This window comes from Syngnathus acus, chromosome 2 (assembly GCF_901709675.1).
Source record: "Syngnathus acus chromosome 2, fSynAcu1.2, whole genome shotgun sequence".
Taxonomy (NCBI): domain Eukaryota; kingdom Metazoa; phylum Chordata; class Actinopteri; order Syngnathiformes; family Syngnathidae; genus Syngnathus; species Syngnathus acus.
This window is the reverse complement of record NC_051088.1, coordinates 19,085,790-19,104,930: the sequence shown is the minus strand read 5'-3', so window position 1 is coordinate 19,104,930 and position 19,141 is coordinate 19,085,790. Positions and strand designations below refer to the sequence as shown.

The window sequence follows — 19,141 nt, the reverse complement described above, 5'->3', positions numbered from 1 at the left end:
AATATATATGCAAAACATGTTAAAGGACTGCATGACAATGACGTTTGCGACACAACAGTTTGTGTTGAATTGCAGTCTCTGAAAATTATTTGATACATAGGCTTCTTAAAATCACTGCACCTATGTCTGTGCGGCACAGCTTTTTTCAACAGACTCCACTCATTCTTTCTACTTAAATTACATGTTGGACACTCCCCAACAAGTGGCATCGTCTGATCTATCTTTAGGACTGCCCACTGGAGAAATATTACCTAAGTCCACACACGTCTCACTTTCAGGCTAAAGGAAGTATGCAATTGGTTCGGTCAAATCAGCAGTCAGTTTCACTCAAAAGACGTGTATTGCCTTAGTTAACCTAACTGAACATTTTGTTAAATTTGTAGCACAGTGAAAAGTGAAAACACGGGAGTTGGGGTGTTTGGGGAAGGCAATGCTTCTTACATGAGTAGTGTTCACCTGTTAGTTCTCCCAGCTGCCACACCCCAGTTGCACTGCTCCATTTTTGGAAAACATTTTGTCTCACCCAAATAACAGTTGAAATTTTTGCATGGACTTTGGTGGTCACATTGATGCATTGTGATGATCACTTAGAAGTGACAGAAAATGTTACCCGAAAAAAACCCCAGTAAGAATATTCTTTTGGCAGTTTCTTCTCACCAAATTTCCAATGAATTCAAATTAATAGCTAGCAATAAAAGCTACCTCATTGACAGCAATGTGGAATGACACATTAGTTGCAGTGCATGTGTTGGTCAAAGATGTGAACTACTTATAAATAGAACAATAGGTGTCAAACCCAAGGCCCGGGTGCCAGATCCGGCCCGCCATGTCATTCTATATGGCCCACGAGATAAAATCATGTCACCTTCCACAATTCTTGCTCAGATCTGCACCATAATTTGTTTAATAATGTTTAATAAATAATAATGTTGAGATTTTGTAAGATTTTTTTTACCCTTTTTACAGTAAGTTGAACAATAATTGAAGAAAATATTAGTTCTGATTTCAAAACTAGTATAAAATGAGTTTGACACCCCTGCAATAGATAATGGACAAAAACTATTGATACTGTACCATCAGCTACAATTGAGTTTTGAAACAGCACCATGAAATATTAACTGTAAATTCATGCTATCTGATGAAGAATATGAAACCAAAAATAGTTGTCAACAGTGCATATCAAAACTATGAATGAAGCAATGTCTCTTCTTGCAACTGAAATATATTCAGTGGACATGTCACAGAGGGAGAAAAGCATATATTTTTTTCACCTTCTTTTTTTCTGGTTACTTCTTAATCTCAATGTTGTCACCGTCAAAAAATCGTGGAGTGACTTAACCTTTGCTTGCCGTCCCTATTTTGTACGTGACACTGGCAGCTATAAATATAGCCTCAGTCATGCTGGAGTCAAGCTATTTCGGGGCTCTGACACTATTGTCTTCACTCTAATCTGGTTTTGCGACAGAGCTGAATCATGATGGCATACCCTCAGCAACCAGTTGCTTCTTTCCGTCCAGAACAGCAGCTGCTGGCCGGTACAAGGCTGGTGCTGCGCAGTGATTTGGCGCAGGCAGATTCCTGGGGAGATGAGGTAGGCAGAGGCAGCTATATTTAGAGGGGGTGGCTGGATTCAATTGCAGGGGCTTCACACTGCGACCCTTTTCTCACTACTGCCCTTTCCAGCCAGGACTGACCGCCTAAAAGACCTGTGCTCGACGTCTCCTTCCTTCCTTCCTTCCTCGACAGACCCATCCAACGTTTCCCCACTGTCATGGACCCCAACGCCATCAAGGAGGAGCTGCGCCTGTTTCAGAGTACCCTACTCCAGGATGGTCTGAAAGAGCTGCTAAATGAGAATAAGTTTGTGGATTGCACCTTGAAGGTTGGCGAGCGCAGCCTGCCCTGCCATCGACTGATCATGGCCGCCTGCAGCCCTTACTTCAGGGAGATCTTCTTTACAGAAGATGGGAAGGAGGTGGAGAACACCAAAGAGGTGATCCTGGAGGATGTCAATGCCTCAGTCCTGGACATGATCATTCAGTACCTGTACTCTGCTGAGATTGACCTCACAGATGACAACGTTCAGGATATAATCGCCGTTGCAAACAAATTTCAGATCCCTTCAGTTTTCACTGTTTGTGTCAACTACCTACAGAAGAAGATCTCGGCTGCCAACTGCATGGCAATCTTCAGGATGGGCCTTGTGCTCAGCTGTCCCCGGCTCGCCGTGGCCGCTCGCAACTTTATCGCCGACCACTTTGAGTTGCTACATAAAGATGAGGAGTTCCTCAGACTTGCAGCCCACGAGCTGTTTGCCATCGTCGGTGGAGATTCACTGAATGTGGAGAAGGAAGAAGTGGTGTTTGAATCGGTCATGGCGTGGGTTCGCCACGATAAGGATAAGCGTGTCAAAGTCCTAAAAGATGCTTTCAACTGCATCCGCTTCCGCCTGCTACCTGAGAAGTACTTCAAAGAGAAAGTGGAGACCGATGACATCATCAAGGCAGACCCAGAACTCCAGAAGATAATTCAGGTTATCAGAGATGCCTTCAAGGGGAAGCTTCCAGAGAAGTCCAAGAAAAAGGAAGGGGCCACAAAGGAAGGAAGCGAGGACGAGCAGGATAGCCCTTTCCCTGGCTTTTTGAACGACAATCGTAGACACGGAATGTACGCACGGGACTTTATCCTGATGGTGAACGACTCGGCGGCGGTGGCTTACGACGTGAACGAGAACGAGTGCTTTCTGGCGGCCATGTCAGAGCAGGTCCCACGCAACCACGTCAGCATGACGTCACAGAAGAACCAGCTCTTTATCATCGGGGGTCTGTTTGTGGATGAGGAAAACAAGGATGTCCCTCTGCAATGTTATTTCTACTCGGTAGGCAGCTTCTTGAGTCAATATGATTTATTTTTATAGTTTAAATTCACATATTCCTTATAGATTAGCAGATGTGTGTGGAATGTTTCGTACTGCATCTATATTCAGAACAGGTTAGATATAGGTTCCAAAATATGCTATCGACTCCGCATGAAATCATCTTGCTCTGACGTCAACACTTCATTGCCTTAAGGGAGGGACATCAAATATTTGTAAGGTGTCCTGTGCTGACTATTCATGGCTGCTTTCACACGCATTTTATAAGGAAGATGTCGAAAATGTGGCTTACAAAGTGGTCCTCACACCATACACCAAGTCAAGGTTTACTTTTCACAATTTAATGGAGCACAAAGAGACTGTTTTCGAAAGTGTATGATTCACCGCAGGTACATATTACTTTCCTTCTAGTTGGATCCAGTTGCTTCTGACTGGGTCGCCCTGCCGCCCATGCCCTCTCCCAGATGCCTTTTCAGCATTGGCGAGAGCGAAAACTTGCTGTTTGCCGTGGCTGGAAAAGACCTGCAGACTAATGAGTCTCTCGATACTGTCATGTGCTATGACACTGAGTAAGTAGAATTGTTGTTCGCGCTCTTTTTGTCTCCACCATAGTCCTATTAAGGTATAGTGCGGATTTGATGGGAATAGACCGAGATCATTCAAATCAAAACTATTCCTCTTTCAGGAAGATGAAGTGGATTGAGACGAAGAAGCTTCCTCTCAAGATCCATGGACATGCTGTTGTGTCCCACAAGGGGATGGTCTACTGCATTGGGGGCAAGACAGATGACAAGTGAGTCAAGTTAGAGTGTGTGTGGGGGGGGGGGGACAGAGAGAAAGAGAGAGAGCGAGAGAGAGAGAGAGAGAGAGGCACTCACTGTCATGAGGTCCAGTTGTTCTGTATCATCCCAACAGCCTGCTCATCATACCCAAATTTCTTTCTAAAGGACTAAATTCAGTTATAGTGCATCAGAGAAGCAGAGTCTTACAAAGTGTTTTTTCCAGAAGAACTCAAGCCTTGAATGTTGTCTCTATCTGTAAATTCAGCAGCAGCCACTTGAGCACAGCAAGTGATAAGCAGGGGTCAGTTCCCTTAGAAACCACTTCACACACACAGTGACCCAAAAATATAATTACAACAATATTTCTTGTCTTCTCTATAGCAAAGCTCTCAGCAAGATGTTTGTGTACAACCACAAGCAATCAGAGTGGAGGGAGTTGGCGTCAATGAAGACACCCAGAGCAATGTTTGGGACCGTCATCCATGATGGCAAGATTGTAGTGGCAGGTGGAGTCAATGAGGGAGGCCTCACCTCCTCCTGTGAGACCTACAACTTTGCAACAAACAAGTAAGTGCTAGCTTTTATTGTGTGTGTGTGTAATTTATTTTCCGTTTAACCTAATCCTCTGGTTTCTTCTCACCAGATGGGAGCCTTTTGCAGAATTCCCTCAAGAGAGGAGTTCTGTCAACTTGGTGAGTACCGCTGGCTGCCTGTACGCTGTGGGCGGCTTCGCCATGATTGAAATGGAGAACAAGGAGGTGGTTCCCACGGAGGTCACCGACGTTTGGCAGTAAGTCTTCATTTCAGGCGGCGCATTACGTAAATTGTGATCATATCAAGCCGTGATATCCTCTCGCTCCCGCTTTAGGTATGAGAACGACAAGAAGCAGTGGAGCGGCATGCTGAGGGAGATGCGCTACGCGGCTGGTGCTTCCTGCGTGTCTATGCGCCTTAATGCAGCCAGGATGCCCAAATTGTAGGGAGGAGCTTTCTCCTTTCAGCATTCTTCTCATATTCACTTGCCTCCTGCCACAGTTGGCTGACCCGAGATGCCAAATTCAATGTATGAAAATTTGAATGCGTACCATAAAAGTCCAGTCAACTCTTAAAAGACTCATCATCATCCACAGAGTTCCAATAACTATTTCTAAAGCTCTATTTACAGCATTTTGTAAAATAAAGATTTTTACACAGTTTGGGATTGTGTGAACTCGCAGACGACATTCTGACAATTCCAAAAAGGATCTTGAGAACCTTCACAAGCAAGGGGACAGGATGTATTATGTACAAGGATGGAATTTTATTCCCCATCAGTGACATCAACTGGAGATGCATTCTCTTGTCGTTTTGAAATGATTCACTTGAGGTAGTTCAAGAAAAAAAGCGTTGTGACATTTGTAAAATGGAAGGGAAATTTGGTGCCACTAATCTCAAGACATATATCTGCCCCCCAACACACACACACACACCTAAAAATGCATACAAAGAAACTTGTACAAGTATAAACTATATAAAAACTAAAATGTGAATTTATTTTAAAAAGGATTTTGAGAAAAGAAACCTGTATACGTAGGAGATGATAACGCTTTAGTTGGGTTACTCATCAACCAGAAATTTACTGCAGTGTCTTCAATGACCCTATTTTGCGAGATGAAGCCCGGAATATGTGGAAGGAAGCCATGAAAGCACGCGGAGATGATGCAAATCCCCACACAGCAGGATCTGAACCCACCAATTCTTTACTGTGAGGAAGATCTGCTAACCACCTCATCTCATGGGTCAATTTGCAGTAATGGGTACAGGTAGAGATGTAAATATCCAATAAGGACAAAAAACGAGAACATTGGATGATGGGGGAGTCACAGCAACGTTGTTCAAGCATCATGATGATAGGGAATGAGTCTGCACCACAGCATAATTTGATTTGTATTGCCAATGTAGTGCGTTAGAGAGATCAATTGCAATGTTCTTGGAGCTATTTCCCCTGAATTTAGTGTTTCTATATGTGGAGAGCAGATAGCACATTGGAACAGCAGAAAGCTGATCAAGAACAAATTGACACCACAGAATGCTGAACATTTTTATTGACACAATTTCCGCTGCAGAAGAGCCTTGGTTGTGTCTCACTAGTGGAGCTCAATGAATAGGACAAAAGAAAAACCACAGCTAAGTTTGTGCTTTGATTTTTCGGACCGAGCCACAATTTAAGCACAATAATTTAATGGCCAACACAGCGCTAGAACATTACATAGAAAATCCTTAAAGCCCATTTATTGTTCTACGGATTTTCCAAAATGGCCGCATTGTTTTTTTGTTTTTTTTTGCAGACATCAAATTTTAGCTTGATGTATAAAACATTCTGCTTCGCTCATGAAAGTTAAATAAAAAGCATTTCACAACTGCAGAGCCATAAGAAACACCACGTACAAAAGGTTACAAATACATCCATCGTAAATATTAAGACACCTTTCGGCCAGCCAACAAAAGACGAGGAGGATGACAGAATTTGGCAGACTGACAGCAAAGCAGGAGAGTAGAAGTTTGGTCTTTGTTGTTTCCTCCTCACCATCGCACCACTTGACTGTTGTAGTCTTCCGTAGTGCCGAGCACCTTCATGTCCTCCTCTTCTTCGTCTCTTCCTAATCTCAGCAACTCCGCCAGGTAGGTCCTGTGCAGACGTTGCCTCTCCTGCCGTCGGCGGAGACGCTCCTCTCTGTGCTGCTTTTGGCGGTTGTACTGGTAGCGCTGCAGGAATAGCTCCTTGGCGTACTCGTAGAGCTCCACGTCGAGGGCGTTAAGTCCCTCGATGCGCCACTGGACCTTCTTGTTGATTCCCACGCTGGCAGCACGGGTGCTATTGATTTGCGTGAAGGGCCGGACGAAACGCAGGTCGAACGTCCGCTCGAATAAGTATTGCGTCTTTTGCTGATACTCTGTCAGACCGAAGAAGGCCATGTTACGGAGGTTAGCCTTGGCGCTGGCGAGGAGCAGGTGGCCTCGTTCCAGATCGTTCATGGATGACATGTTGTAGCAGCCTACAAGGCTGAGGTCAGCCAGCATGCGCACCTGCCGGTTGTTGGCGAGGTTGGACGGACAGTTCATGAAGTCCGTCAGGGTCACACCGGTCCAGTCCTCGCCGCTGTAGCAGGCTGGAAGTTCATCCTGAGAAGGTGGGCGGCCATCACACAGGTGGAGGGCGGTTTTCCAGGTGGCGCCACGCTGTACGTGTTTCCACTCACTGAGGTAGCGCGACACGGGGTCTCGGAGCATGGTGATGTAGTGGAAATTCCTACAGGGGACACAAAGTAGACGAGATGAGATGTGTGGCTTTCAAGCGACCGTTCACTGTTTTTATTTGATGTCATTTCACCAATCACCACTAGATGGCAAAGGCGCATAAGCGTTACTACTATTTGTGCTCTATTACTTCCTCGTGTGATTTTATTTTCAGTGCAGGTTTGAAAAAGTGTGTGTGCCTGTCTCTCAGTGATGGCAGTGATATTCGAGAATATTTTCAATCAACTTTTTTCATGCATCAAAACTTAAGAGGGATTCACACAAAACAGTTAGGACTGCTGACGCCAATCGGTTTCTGAAAAAAGGGAGAAAGAGGTGAGTGAGTGCTTTTGAGCTTACCCTTTTAGACCGTAGGCAACAAGTGGATAACTCCAGTGTTGCCGCTTTCAGGTTTTCCTGCAACATATTTTTCTCTGAAGATCTAAGTGGCTCTTGTATTCGATTTCTTTCTATTGAGCCCAGCTGAACAAGAGATATGACTTGTTTTCTGTGAAAATGTTATTTTACTTTTGGAGACGCAAACACGAGCATGTCAAGCACTATGGTCAAAGTTTGCAAATGATGAGCAGAACAACATCTGGGTCAGCTGTGTTTTTCGGGTGGGCATTCATTTGGAGTTGATACAAAAAAATAGGTTTGACTTGTCACTGTCATACTTCATTGCAAACAAGGTTGAGTCATTTTCCATGAGTCCTATTCTATAAATTGATATTATTTCATGATATTGTTTAATAGCTAGCCCAGGGAACACCCCGCCCCTCCAACATGTCAAAACATTACTGAAGATGGAAACCATGCTTCAAATGTCCACAGTTACATCATGAGAGATGTTGAAGACGAATGCAATTTTCAGAAATTGTGTTTCTACAATGAAGTTGGATGGATAGCCGCTGCAGGTTGTCATTTCCTTCAGCTGATCACACAACCTACCTCCTCCAGAGTTCATCTCTGTAAAAGATGAACTCTACAAGCCTATATCGTTTTTGGCGACATCATCACCAGCTCCTCCATTTTTAGTGAATACAAGCCTATTGATTGGTAAGGCGGATGGATTGGATAGTGTTTTTAGTTACTCTTCTACGGTTTGCACGGCCTGACACAATGAAGCAGGCGCTTTACTCGTTTGTGAAGGTTAGGTTCACAATGACACTGTCAAAGCGAAGCCTTGGACAGAAAATCAGATGCTTTGGCCCCATTTAAACTCACTTATGTGTACTATGATGAAGCCTGAGTGATTCACACCACAGCCGACAAGCCTAAGCAACCTTGCAAACTAATTCTCTGCCATCCCCCCCCCCCCCCCCATTCTGTTGCTTGCACATTTTGAAACATCTCTATCCCAAATCAGGAGATTTACATTTCAAAACTCTCAGCCTCCATCATTCAGCTGAGTTGAGTGATTACTGAAGCACAGCTGAGGTGAAGCAATGACTTTACATGACTTGGATAACATTAAAATAATTCCAATTTGAAAAATAATTTCGAGTACTTGAAAACTTTTTTGGATTCCTTCTTGCATTTTTTGTTATACTTCATGAGCAGTTGGTGAAAGGGATACACGATGCATCGGCATTTCCCCCTGCCACAACGACTTCCTACTCACCATTTGGATTGCCTTTTAAAAAAGAAACAAAGGCAACAGACAGCAAGAGATCAATATTTGCCTTGTTAATTCACTCACCATTGTGTCAAGGACAAACAAGCAACTCACACTAAAAGCTTTGACCTGAACTCATTTAGCTTATCTCTACAAACGCCGATATGATGCTTCACGTGATTTATGGCTGTACTCCGACTTGTAGTCCGGAGCAACTTGTAGTCCGCAAAATATGGTACTTCAACAGAGAAGCTAATAAGCCATTTTCTTTCTTTCTTTCTTTCTTTCTTTCTTTCTTTCTTTCTTTCTTTCTTTCTTTCTTTCTTTCGTTCTTTCTTTCTTTCTTTCTTTCTTTCTTTCTTTCTTTCTTTCTTTCTTTCTTTTCTGTTTTAGGTCGGGAAGGGAAGATGGCACCTAACCGAAGAAAACCGTGAGAAGAAAAACTATTAGCAACAAAGGAAATTTGGTAAAGGATGCATTTCCATTCATTACATGCATCATCACTTGTTGACCATATAAGGGCAGCGTGTGTTGTACTATTTTTTTTTACATTATCAGAGCTTAACTGAAGATGTGAGATGCAACTGCGACGCAAATCACCATTGTGTTTTGTGTTATTCTACAAAAATATGGTCTTCAATGAAGCGATAGACAGTCTTTATTCTTGTCATACATTTTGGTGCTATTTTGGACCGGATGGAATAAAAAAAGGAAAGGCTTCTAGAGAACAGCGGGGCTGTCTGGGCATGTTCATATAAGAGTGTGATGATTTTGCTGTGGTGAGAACTAGGTGACTCCATGAGGGACTGCAGTCAAGACAAATAAAACTGCATCATTGGAAAGGTGGCAGAGAGCGTGTTTGGAAGAAAAAGGGAGCCTCCCACATTGTCTGTTTTTAACACAGGAGATGCAAGGCATTCAGGAAAGCTATACTCGCATCACCCTGGCTTATGAAGCTTTAGAGTTTTTGCCTTAACCTTTGCTTCACATCTTAATCTTGCATCGCTTTGAGATGTCTGCCTCGTTGTCCTCCACGTCCGTACAGTGTACACATAGAAAGCAGAAATGGGAGGCTGTAGTCAATAAAGGTTTGCCCTGCCTACGCAAATAGAGACATTTCTGAAAGCCTGCTGGAATGAGCTTCATTTTGTTCTGCATCTATGAAGAAGTATTTTACTGTAGCGCGTAGATGTCTAACATCATGGTATCAAAGGAAAATGTTCCTTCCTGAAGTTAGTAAGAATCATATTTGAAAAATATACCGTAAACTTCAATCTATTCGACTGGACTTGTGGATTAATCTGCCCCTTCTTCCTCCCTCGTATAATAAAATCTGACTTTGAGTGCCCCTAATCCTTCTAAGGAGTGTGGAGATTACCAAGATCCTCTGAATATTTTACATTTCTCACAACAACATGGATCAGTGTTACAAGGTCTTTGTGTGAGCTTTAACTATAACTGTATTATTGCGAGAGTTACGTTCCCAAAAATACCAACAAGTAAAATCTGCAATGTAGAAATAGATTTCTTTTCTTATTTAAATGTGTTTTTTTGTTTATTGTACATGTTTTTTCAATGACTGTTTGTTCATCATAAATGCTACTCTGCAACTTTACAGCGCCCCGCATGCAGCACAGTTGCTTTGTATAGAGTTTGTAGCTACCTTGTGGCTACTTGCCCGGTCATGCGATACCCAGTTATAAAACAGGAGATTTGAATAATGTCCCAAATTTTAAAATGCAATAAAAAAATGCAGGCTGTGAGGCTACCATTTCAGGGTATCCTCCGCCTACTGCCAGATGACTGCTGGGATATGCTCCAGCACACAGAAAATGGATGGATGGATGGATGGATGGATGGATGGATGGATGGATGGGTGGATGGATGGATGGATGGATGGATGGATGGATGGATGGATGGATGGATGGATGGATGGATGGATGGATGGATGGATGGATGGATGGATGATAATAATAATAATGATAATAATAATAACAATAACAATGATAATTATGATAATAATAATAATCATAATCATAATAATAATATATTTCTACAGGTAAACTCCAATGTCTTGCGGATGATGAAGTCAGCCATACATGACATAGGTGCTATTATGATGTGTCCGTTTTCACACCGAGTGCAGTCTACTTTGTGCGACCAAATTATCAGGTCTGTCGACAGTGAGGCATAGAATTGTGCGTAGAACGCCCATAGAAGCCCAACACGGCTCCAAACACAATACGCACAAAACTTGCAGTGACAACAAAATGTATCCATTGCACCAAGGTAATTGACGCATGGCAGTAAAAATAGGGCCCATGATTCCGCTCAGTTTCTTTTTTTGTTACAGAAGAACGCAATAACCTTACACAAATCCTAGCAGAACCCCAAGAAGTGCTTTTCATTCTGTGGTTTTTCGTTTGCTCTTGCGTTTAATTTTGTTGTTGTGTGGCTTAGCCATTTTCTTTTGTGTTTTCTCATTTGCTATTGAGTTATTTGTTTTCATGTTTTTTTTTTCATTTGATGTTGTGGCTTTTTGTTTGCTGTGTTTTGCACTTTTAGGCTACTGTACGAAGCCTCGTGCTCTAGCATTACAGCTCTAGGACTTTTCTAAAGTGCCTAAAATAAAACTGTGGCGTCAGGTCCTATACAGCTATCTCCCTACAGAAGGTGACTAATCACAAGATATGCTGTAAACTCTCTCCGGAGCAGCGGTAACTAAGAATTGAACTCAAATGTCTGTTTGAAAAGGCAGAGCTACAGGCTGTGCACATTTGACTCATGACTCACTAAATAGGTCACTTGTATTGAAACAGACATAATGACAGAGCATTAGTTAGAAATTCGGCACAAAATTTAAAAATGGTGTTTCTACCAAGAAAAATCTACCAAAGGGTGGGACGAAACCTTCGAATCTCGTTATCTTTCAGGGGCAATTTTATGCTGGCCGTTTTTACAGATTCAGTGTGACTGTGCTCCTTTCTAGTGCACAAAAGCTTAATCTCTGTAAGTGTGGAAGCACTTAAGATACTTAACCCCATCAAAATCCTTTAGGATGAACTACAATGGAGGTTGTGAGATTGAGATGGATCAAATTAGTGTATATTAAGTACAGTACAACGTCAAATATACCCAATGTACAGTACATTTAATTGAATGAAATTACTGGCATTACGGTTGAGATGACCAGTTGTTCCTCAAACACACATGTGCAGCAAAATATATTCGAGATGCAATGAGTGAATTGCAACAGTGTCATTGAAATGAGGTAATAGTGATTTTTCCTTAACCAATTCCCAGCCCGGCCACTTAGTGAGGCAACTGCTATTTTAGAGAATACGCAGTGCCAGCGTCAACGAGTGCAGATTTTCTCCAGTCCATTATGTCAAATTGACATTATCGACTGATGGAGTGTTGATTCAAAGAGCATCAAATTCAATCTGATGGGTGTCTGAAGGTTGGTTAATGGCCACTGGAAAGGAAGTATTCTCGAAAGCACTGACCTCCTTTGGCGCCCCTCTTTAACGCTCTTGAGAACATATGGAGATTTGCTTTCGGAACCTTTAACACGCAGACGGCACACCTCGAAGCACCCGGCCCTGCTTAAGTGATTTACTTTGCGGGGCTTAACTCTCCGGCTTCTGTAATTACAGTAAATTGAAACAGACCTGCTGGAGCTGGCTTTTCAAATCATTTACTTGAGGGCCAGTGGGTCATTGGGACAACAATATAAAATGTGGCAAGCGTGTTAGCAGTGCTTCTTAAACTGCTCGGGATCGTGTTTGACGTGCCAGCATCGAGCATTTGCAGGTCATGATAATTACACATATGCGTATATTTGAACAGTAAGCATAAACAGCATTGTGTCTGTTTTAGCTGCTCAGTTGTTCCTTTGAAAGTTAATTATTATTAATCATTTTACGTTTACTTGGATTATCACCTTTAAATTTCTTACACTCCTTAGAGATCACTGATATCGGCAACAAAATCTCCCCTTCCATTAGGATCACACAGTGACCCTTTGGGCTACAGATTGACAGATAATAATAATAATAATAATAATAATAATAATAATTCACTCAGTTAATAAAATTCTAAGTGTTTTTTACTCCTGAATAAAAATCATTGCTGATCTAGATTCCGTTTGAAATGACGTGAAAATAACGAAATGAGCATGGCAGGCTCGTCTCACCATTTTCTCTTTTGGGAATTATTTTTGTTCCGCCTGTTCATCACCACTGGAACGCAGCTCGTTAACTCGGTCCAGTCGGCGTGTACACCGCAACTCCAGCCGGTGGAGAAGCGAGAAAAGAGCCACGACTCGCTTTTGCCGGGCCGGTAACACGTGCATTTCCTCTGTCCGGGCGTGCATTCGCAGGGCTGCTCCAGTTGCATATTTTTAACCAGGTGGAGCCCGAACGTGGTTCCTCCGGTCTTTTGAATGTGCAGGAACACCATCACGTCATCTCCTCGGATGTCAAAGTTCACGTGTTTGTCCAGGTCCAGCTCCGTGAAGTTCAATGTGAACGCGGTCACGTCAGCGAGGTCCTCGTCCAGTTGCTGTTCCGTGCGCAGGGATGAATATTGCTCAAAAAGGCCGATCTCTTCACGTCGGGAGTTGCAGCTGTTGCTCTCCGCTGGACACACGTACTGGTACCCGATCATGAAGCATAGCACGGCCGCGATGGGGATGAAGATGAGTCTCCGAAACCTTTCCTCCATGGTGGAACGCTCACAACGGACACAAGCGAGAAGTAATCCTCCTCCTGCGCGCCTTGCATGCTGTGGCTCCTCTCGGCGGGTTTGGGCAGGGCGCTCCCGGTAGCTGAAGTGACCGACAGCAGGTGAGCGATGCCGCCACGTCCTGCACGGGGACAGCTTCGGTAATTGCCAAACTTGACGCAATCGCGCTGTGAGCAAAAGGCACGCAGCTCATACACATCGCGCTCTCTCTCTTGCGCTCTCTTCTTAAGGCAATTTAAGTGCTCACCTGCGTGAGGGGCGTTACTGCGTGCGTACTGCGTGCGTTACTGCGTGCGTGTGCGCTCGACAGACTTAAAGCGCGAGCCGGCAAAGCAAAAGTGGATCAGCACATGTTTCCGCTTAGAGAGAGATGCAAGCAACATAAATTTTGCACTCCTCTTTCCGCCCTCCCTCATCGAAATTTCAAATAATCAAACCCCCAAAACATCAATTTTAAGACTCAACAGTGCGCATGTGTGAAGAGTTGTTTGTCTGTATGTGCACTGTTACTGACTGAGGACAAATACTAAAATGGACGGACGGACGGATGGACGGATGGCTTGGCAACACGCATCTCTTGGCATTCACATGCTATTGCTGTTATACTTAACAATAGGGCTTTTCAAGATTAGGTCAATTCAGGGCTTTAAATCAGGATTAGCATTGAATGAAAATTAAATCTTCAAATCAGACTCAACAGGTGTACCAGAGAATGTGTGATTATGTCATTAAAGTTTTTCTTCATGTAGTTTCTGCTTTTACTTCGAAGCTCAGCTACATTTAGATACCATTTTGTTCAAGCTGACTTGACTCTACATCTGTGCTGTCATCTGTCCTGACTGCCAAGCTGGTGATGCAATCCTATCTCTAATCACATGCGCACACACGCACATTCAATTTGATTGGCCTGGACTGGCTCTAGACACATGATATTTTGTATAATGTGATATAATGTGAAATCACAAAATTAAACCAAAAGTCATAATGGCTTCAACTCCAAACTAAAGGATGTTATTATTTTGTTTTAGGCGGGTGTGAGAAAGTATTGCATTGCGAGGATTGCGCACGACGCAAATAGTGATGTTGACTGGATCAAAACTCTCGAGTTTTTTCCTCTACAATTCTATTATCGACTCAATGCATCATTCAGACCATAAGAAACATTTTCTCCGATAGGCTCAGCAGTTCAGCACCATGGACAGTTTCCATCTAATCGAGTCAATACTCTGAGCACGTGGGTTCTGAACAACGTGAACATGCAACTGACATGCACTTATCTATTACACAAGTAATGGACCAATTTAAGCTTTTACTGATCAAAAGCTTTTGCTTTTCTCCCCAAGATCCCCCGGCGTTCTGTTATGCATCTTTTGAGTACTGAGAAGTACTCGATAATACACACATCAAATGTATTACCAGGGGGTTTAACCAGGGTGCACTTTGTATTCTGCTTTCAGCACTCATGCTCCCTGACATTGACTTAATCTGGATTGTGAAGTCCAACACTCTTTGTGCCTGAGTAGAGCTCAAAATCTCATATCAGAGCAAGACTCAAGGTAAGAAACATGGGGAAAAAAACGTGTTATGAAATGTGACAAGATCAAACATTTGAGAAGGTCATACTCTAATGACGTGTAGTGCGGGTATCTGCCTTTCTGTTTTGCAGAAAAATAATTTTCCACAAATAGCCCATTCCCCAATGGGACATAATCTGCATTGTTTTGTGCTGCAAAATAGAAGTGGTAATGAGGCGCCTTTGACATTTGTATATTTACAATTTCTCTCATTTAGGTAGAAGTCGCTGTTGTCCCGTATACAGATATTATTCAAGTTCGCACTGATTAGAATTAGCCAGCATCAAAGCATTTATTTTGCATCTGCCTTTTTGCTACCCTGATTCCAAAAGATGCTCAAGACTAACTAACATGTCCCAAATGTGCCATACTCAAGTATTTTGGTGACATTCCACACATATATATATTAAAAAAAAGTAAGCCATGAATTAGATCTTGATTGTCACCTTGTACATGTCAATGATGACATGGTAATACCGGTTCCCTGTTATTCATCGTCCAGTACCCGTGAAGCAATCTTACTGTTGCCGTTGCAGATGTCTCAACTTGTAAGGTGACAATTCTCATTTCCCATCAGTCAATTTTCTATACTTCTTGCCATCATTGGGGGCTCGTGAGCTCGGAACGATCCTGACTGCAGCAATTGGCTACGTCAATATGCACGTGAGAATTTTAATTTTTTTCTCACTCTGGTCCCACAACACACACATGCACACACACGCGCACACCAGCTGCTGCAATGACGTTTTGCTTGCTTATGATAAACGCACTTGGGCAGGCTGTCAGATCAGAGGCAAGATAAAACAGGACAGAGCCAAAAAGTCCTAAAACATAGATGTGTGAATACATGAAACGTCCAGACAAGTAAAAAAAAAATCCTATATTTGTGTAGGCATGCTATATTTGTACTGTAATAAGGATTGTGTGTAAAAGCAGATTACATATGTACATGTAGGGATTTTTTCCCCTTGCATGTCACTAAGCAATTTTGACTGTCATTTCCTCATGTTCAGTATTCATTAAGAAGCATATTCTCCCATTTGTGATTAAGTCAATTTCTTTCATGCAAAGTCCAATCAGCAAGTCAAAATGCTCCTCATAGGTGAAGAAAAGAAAAGTCCCTTGGCGCTGATACCTTTTTTCACCATTTAATTAGATATGTGGCCATTCGGCCATCATGTAGGGACACAGCCGTTGGGAAGTTGGTGAATAATTTGTGGAGTATGACTGGAGCAACAAAATCCATCTCAGTGACATCACAGTTGCTTGGAGCTGAGGTAAGAGTGAGTGGCACACGGGGGAAATTTGTGCAGCCAACCTGCACAAAAGACAAAAGTCATAAGTATGCTAAACCTGATTGCATATTTAGTCTGCTATCTGGTTATTAAGGTATTTTTTTTTCATTGACTGTGAGCTCCAATTAAGAGCCTATTCAAAGTACACCCTGTATATGGGCTCCTGACAAGCATAAGTGAAGCCCTAATGTACAATGTAAGAAGAGAGGAATCCATTTCAGATAGAGATTTAGCTTGAGCTCCAGTACTAGAGACGTGTAAGCCCAGATGCCAGGTTTTTCTCTTATATCTTTGTGGTTAAAGCTCTCTGACAACAAGCAGCTCTCCTGGCATTTAAAACATGTCTGCCATTCCTCACTCTGCCTCTTTGGCCTGCAGAGATAACTAATATCTAAGTATCACTAAATGTCACGTTAAGTGCTTCTCTTGCCCCACACTAAAACGAGATGCTTTGTGAATATAAAAGCCCAGCTCAGAGAAAGCGATGCTTCCCTTTGAGCTCTGCTTTTCCTACATGTCGGCAAGGCGGATGCACAGAAGATGGCAGACTCACATTAGGGACTCATATTAGAACATGATCTTCAGCCAAGAACAGTATAATAAAGTGTTGGATCAGCATCAACGTGTTGTTGCGACTTTTGGCTCAACCCATCGTGGCTCATTTGAATTTATATTCATTAATTATCACCCATCGCATCGTCCCTCTAGACGAGCGGTGTCAAACTATGGTCCGCGGGCCAAATTTGGCCGGCAGTGTAATTATATTTGGGCCGCAAAGACAAATTGTAGATCCACTTCTATATTTGCAATTGTCTTCACTTTTAAAAAATAGAGCCATCGCTAGCATTTTTTATTACCATTTTTCTTTTTAAAAATTTGAACAGTTTTTACTCATCTCAGATTTCAAAACAGTTTGTTGGGTAACCTATATTGTATATAATATGAGACGGTCAGACATTTATTTGGGTTGGCCCTCCAAAGGAAACTATGACTACGTTGCGGCCCACAACAAAAATGACACCCCTGCTCTAGACGTTCTAGACCGAGACGCTACATAGACCAAGACTGAACAGATCTAGCTGCCCTAACAGAATATCGACCACCTCACTAAGTGGGAGGATGCATGAAAATTATCCACATACACTTCATCTTTTGCTTGACATATTTAATTTATTGGCCATTATTCATAGCAGAGAGTGAGAGTAAACTGTGGGATGGCACATTTCCCCTCCCTTCCTACCGCCACACTTTGCCATTGTTCCTGCCCACAAGGATGATTCACCACTTGTGACCCCCATGACTGCCTTGTTGAAAATAGACAACAGAGATTCCGATGAAACCCTGCAGGTAAGATTTGTGGAGGTGTGGGACGATTTGATACACAGCTTGTCTGGCATTAACAACATGACAGCCTGTTTGACCGATATTGATTTTAATTCCAGTCATTTGCCTGGTTACTGTATTGTTGTGGCTGTTAATGTGTTTTCCAGGTCTCTGTGATTATGTGTAGATACAGAGCAGAAGTCAGCTGTCTTCTTTTTCTGAGTGACTTACTCAGACTAAACATCAGCACTGGACCTAGAAGCTTCACAACCTCTAGCAGACAGGTGACTTTGAGACCTGTCACTGTGCATCGCCATCTTCTCCGGCAATTGAACTTCATGACCTCGTTTGGATGGCTCTGGGAATCGCGTTCATCCTTGGACTTGTCGACAAGAACGAATATGCTTCGTAATCAGCTCTCAGATGAGGCTGTCTCGGGACAGGCTGGGAATATGATGCTAGTTCCAGCAGGGTACTCTGATGAAGGGTTCAGCACAGTTAGGTGCACATGTCATCTTGACATTATGATTTTTAAAATAACTTCCGCAATACTTTATACAATATGTTTTGTGCCTGTGAACCCAAATGTAATTCAAAGGAAATTGGAGCAATTTATGGTCACCACCACTGCAGCGTTGAACAGAAAAAAAGCCTTAGTAAGTGCTGCCCTCTGCTGGTCATATCTAATTTGACATTCGAGGCCTAGAGATGTAATTACATGTTTGTAGAGACTACGTTCACACTCATTCGCACTTGCAAGTTGTAAATGAAAATGTTTGTCATGTGTAAAGACGGGTACTCAGAGAAAACCAACGCAGGATATTACAAACGCCAAAAAGCCTGCACCATGACATTTGAAACCAGCACCTCTCAATTAGGAGGCAGATCAGTATCTAAAAAGCAACCCTATGCATCTACTGATAACTCTAATAGCGTATACCAATAGTAAACCTATTGTAAAAGCAATTAAAGCGAAATTTGGACACGTGGCGGAATGTAAAAAAAAGCAAGGTTGACGATAGGGAGATGAACGTCATATAAACAACATGAGACGAAACAGTCTGTTAACGTTTGAACTTGTCATCATCTTGTTTTATTTTGAAGGTACCGGAAATGCTTGGACAATTTAAACCACCCTAAAAAAAAAGGGGGGGGGGGGGGAAGGAATTCGGGGCAAAAGTTGCAAAAGACGCGATGTTAAGTGTTGCCTCTATCGCAAATATGAGCAAATGCAATGAACATTACTCGTATCTCTCTGAAAACGGGAAAATGGCATATCATTTTACTTTGACGGCATCAGAACTGTAAGGACAATTTAATCTTATCCCCAAATTCATCTGGTAAAAAACGTTGCAAAAGACGCGATTGTAAATTGTGACCGCATCGCAAGTAAAGACGCGTTGCGGACGCATTTTATTTGACTTTTAAAGCCAAAACAACTTGAACTCCACCTTACCCACTCCACCACGCGCGCACACAAAGTTGGGGGGGGACATGAGAAGATTCTAATAATTACCCTTGATTACTTTCTTGATATAAATGAGTCACCACGCACATATTTACGACACTGGTTGTATTTATTATTTTTCTTAACCTTTATTTACCCAGGCAAACAATTAAGAACAAGTTCTTATTTACAATTGCGGCCTGAC

General features: G+C 42.6%; 2 protein-coding genes and 1 long non-coding RNA gene across 3 annotated transcripts; 2 read left to right on the top strand and 1 right to left on the bottom strand.

Moving 5' to 3' along the window:
• The first annotated feature begins 1,634 nt into the window (after positions 1-1,634).
• On the top strand, positions 1,635-4,853 carry LOC119134869 (kelch-like protein 41b). The gene is made up of 6 exons (XM_037272036.1): positions 1,635-2,878; positions 3,287-3,444; positions 3,561-3,668; positions 4,039-4,224; positions 4,301-4,447; positions 4,526-4,853. The coding sequence occupies exons 1-6, from the start codon at positions 1,772-1,774 to the stop codon at positions 4,635-4,637; spliced, it is 1,818 nt and encodes a 605-aa protein (XP_037127931.1). The 5' UTR covers positions 1,635-1,771; the 3' UTR covers positions 4,638-4,853.
• An 870-nt stretch (positions 4,854-5,723) lies between these two features.
• On the bottom strand, positions 5,724-13,637 carry LOC119134874 (heparan-sulfate 6-O-sulfotransferase 3-B-like). The gene is made up of 2 exons (XM_037272050.1): positions 12,747-13,637; positions 5,724-6,946 (listed from the first exon to the last, which is right to left on the bottom strand). The coding sequence occupies exons 1-2, from the start codon at positions 13,274-13,276 to the stop codon at positions 6,220-6,222; spliced, it is 1,257 nt and encodes a 418-aa protein (XP_037127945.1). The 5' UTR covers positions 13,277-13,637; the 3' UTR covers positions 5,724-6,219.
• LOC119134899 lies at positions 13,313-18,616 on the top strand. The gene is made up of 4 exons (XR_005100423.1): positions 13,313-13,398; positions 14,755-14,853; positions 17,357-17,513; positions 17,657-18,616. It is a non-coding gene; the product is annotated as an uncharacterized LOC119134899 (long non-coding RNA).
• The last annotated feature ends 525 nt before the right edge of the window (positions 18,617-19,141 follow it).

What these genes read in the sequence shown, in the direction of transcription:
- LOC119134869 (XM_037272036.1), top strand. Translation starts at nt 1,772, where the DNA reads ATGGACCCCAACGCCATCAAGGAGGAGCTGCGCCTGTTTCAGAGTACC. An exon ending in GTCATGTGCTATGACACTGA is followed by an intron (nt 3,445 to 3,560) that starts GTAAGTAGAATT and finishes TTCCTCTTTCAG; the next exon opens with GAAGATGAAGTGGATTGAGA. An exon ending in GAGGTCACCGACGTTTGGCA is followed by an intron (nt 4,448 to 4,525) that starts GTAAGTCTTCAT and finishes CTCCCGCTTTAG; the next exon opens with GTATGAGAACGACAAGAAGC.
- LOC119134874 (XM_037272050.1), bottom strand. Translation starts at nt 13,276, where the DNA reads ATGGAGGAAAGGTTTCGGAGACTCATCTTCATCCCCATCGCGGCCGTG. An exon ending in AATTCCCAAAAGAGAAAATG is followed by an intron (nt 6,947 to 12,746) that starts GTGAGACGAGCC and finishes TGTCCCCTGTAG; the next exon opens with GAATTTCCACTACATCACCA.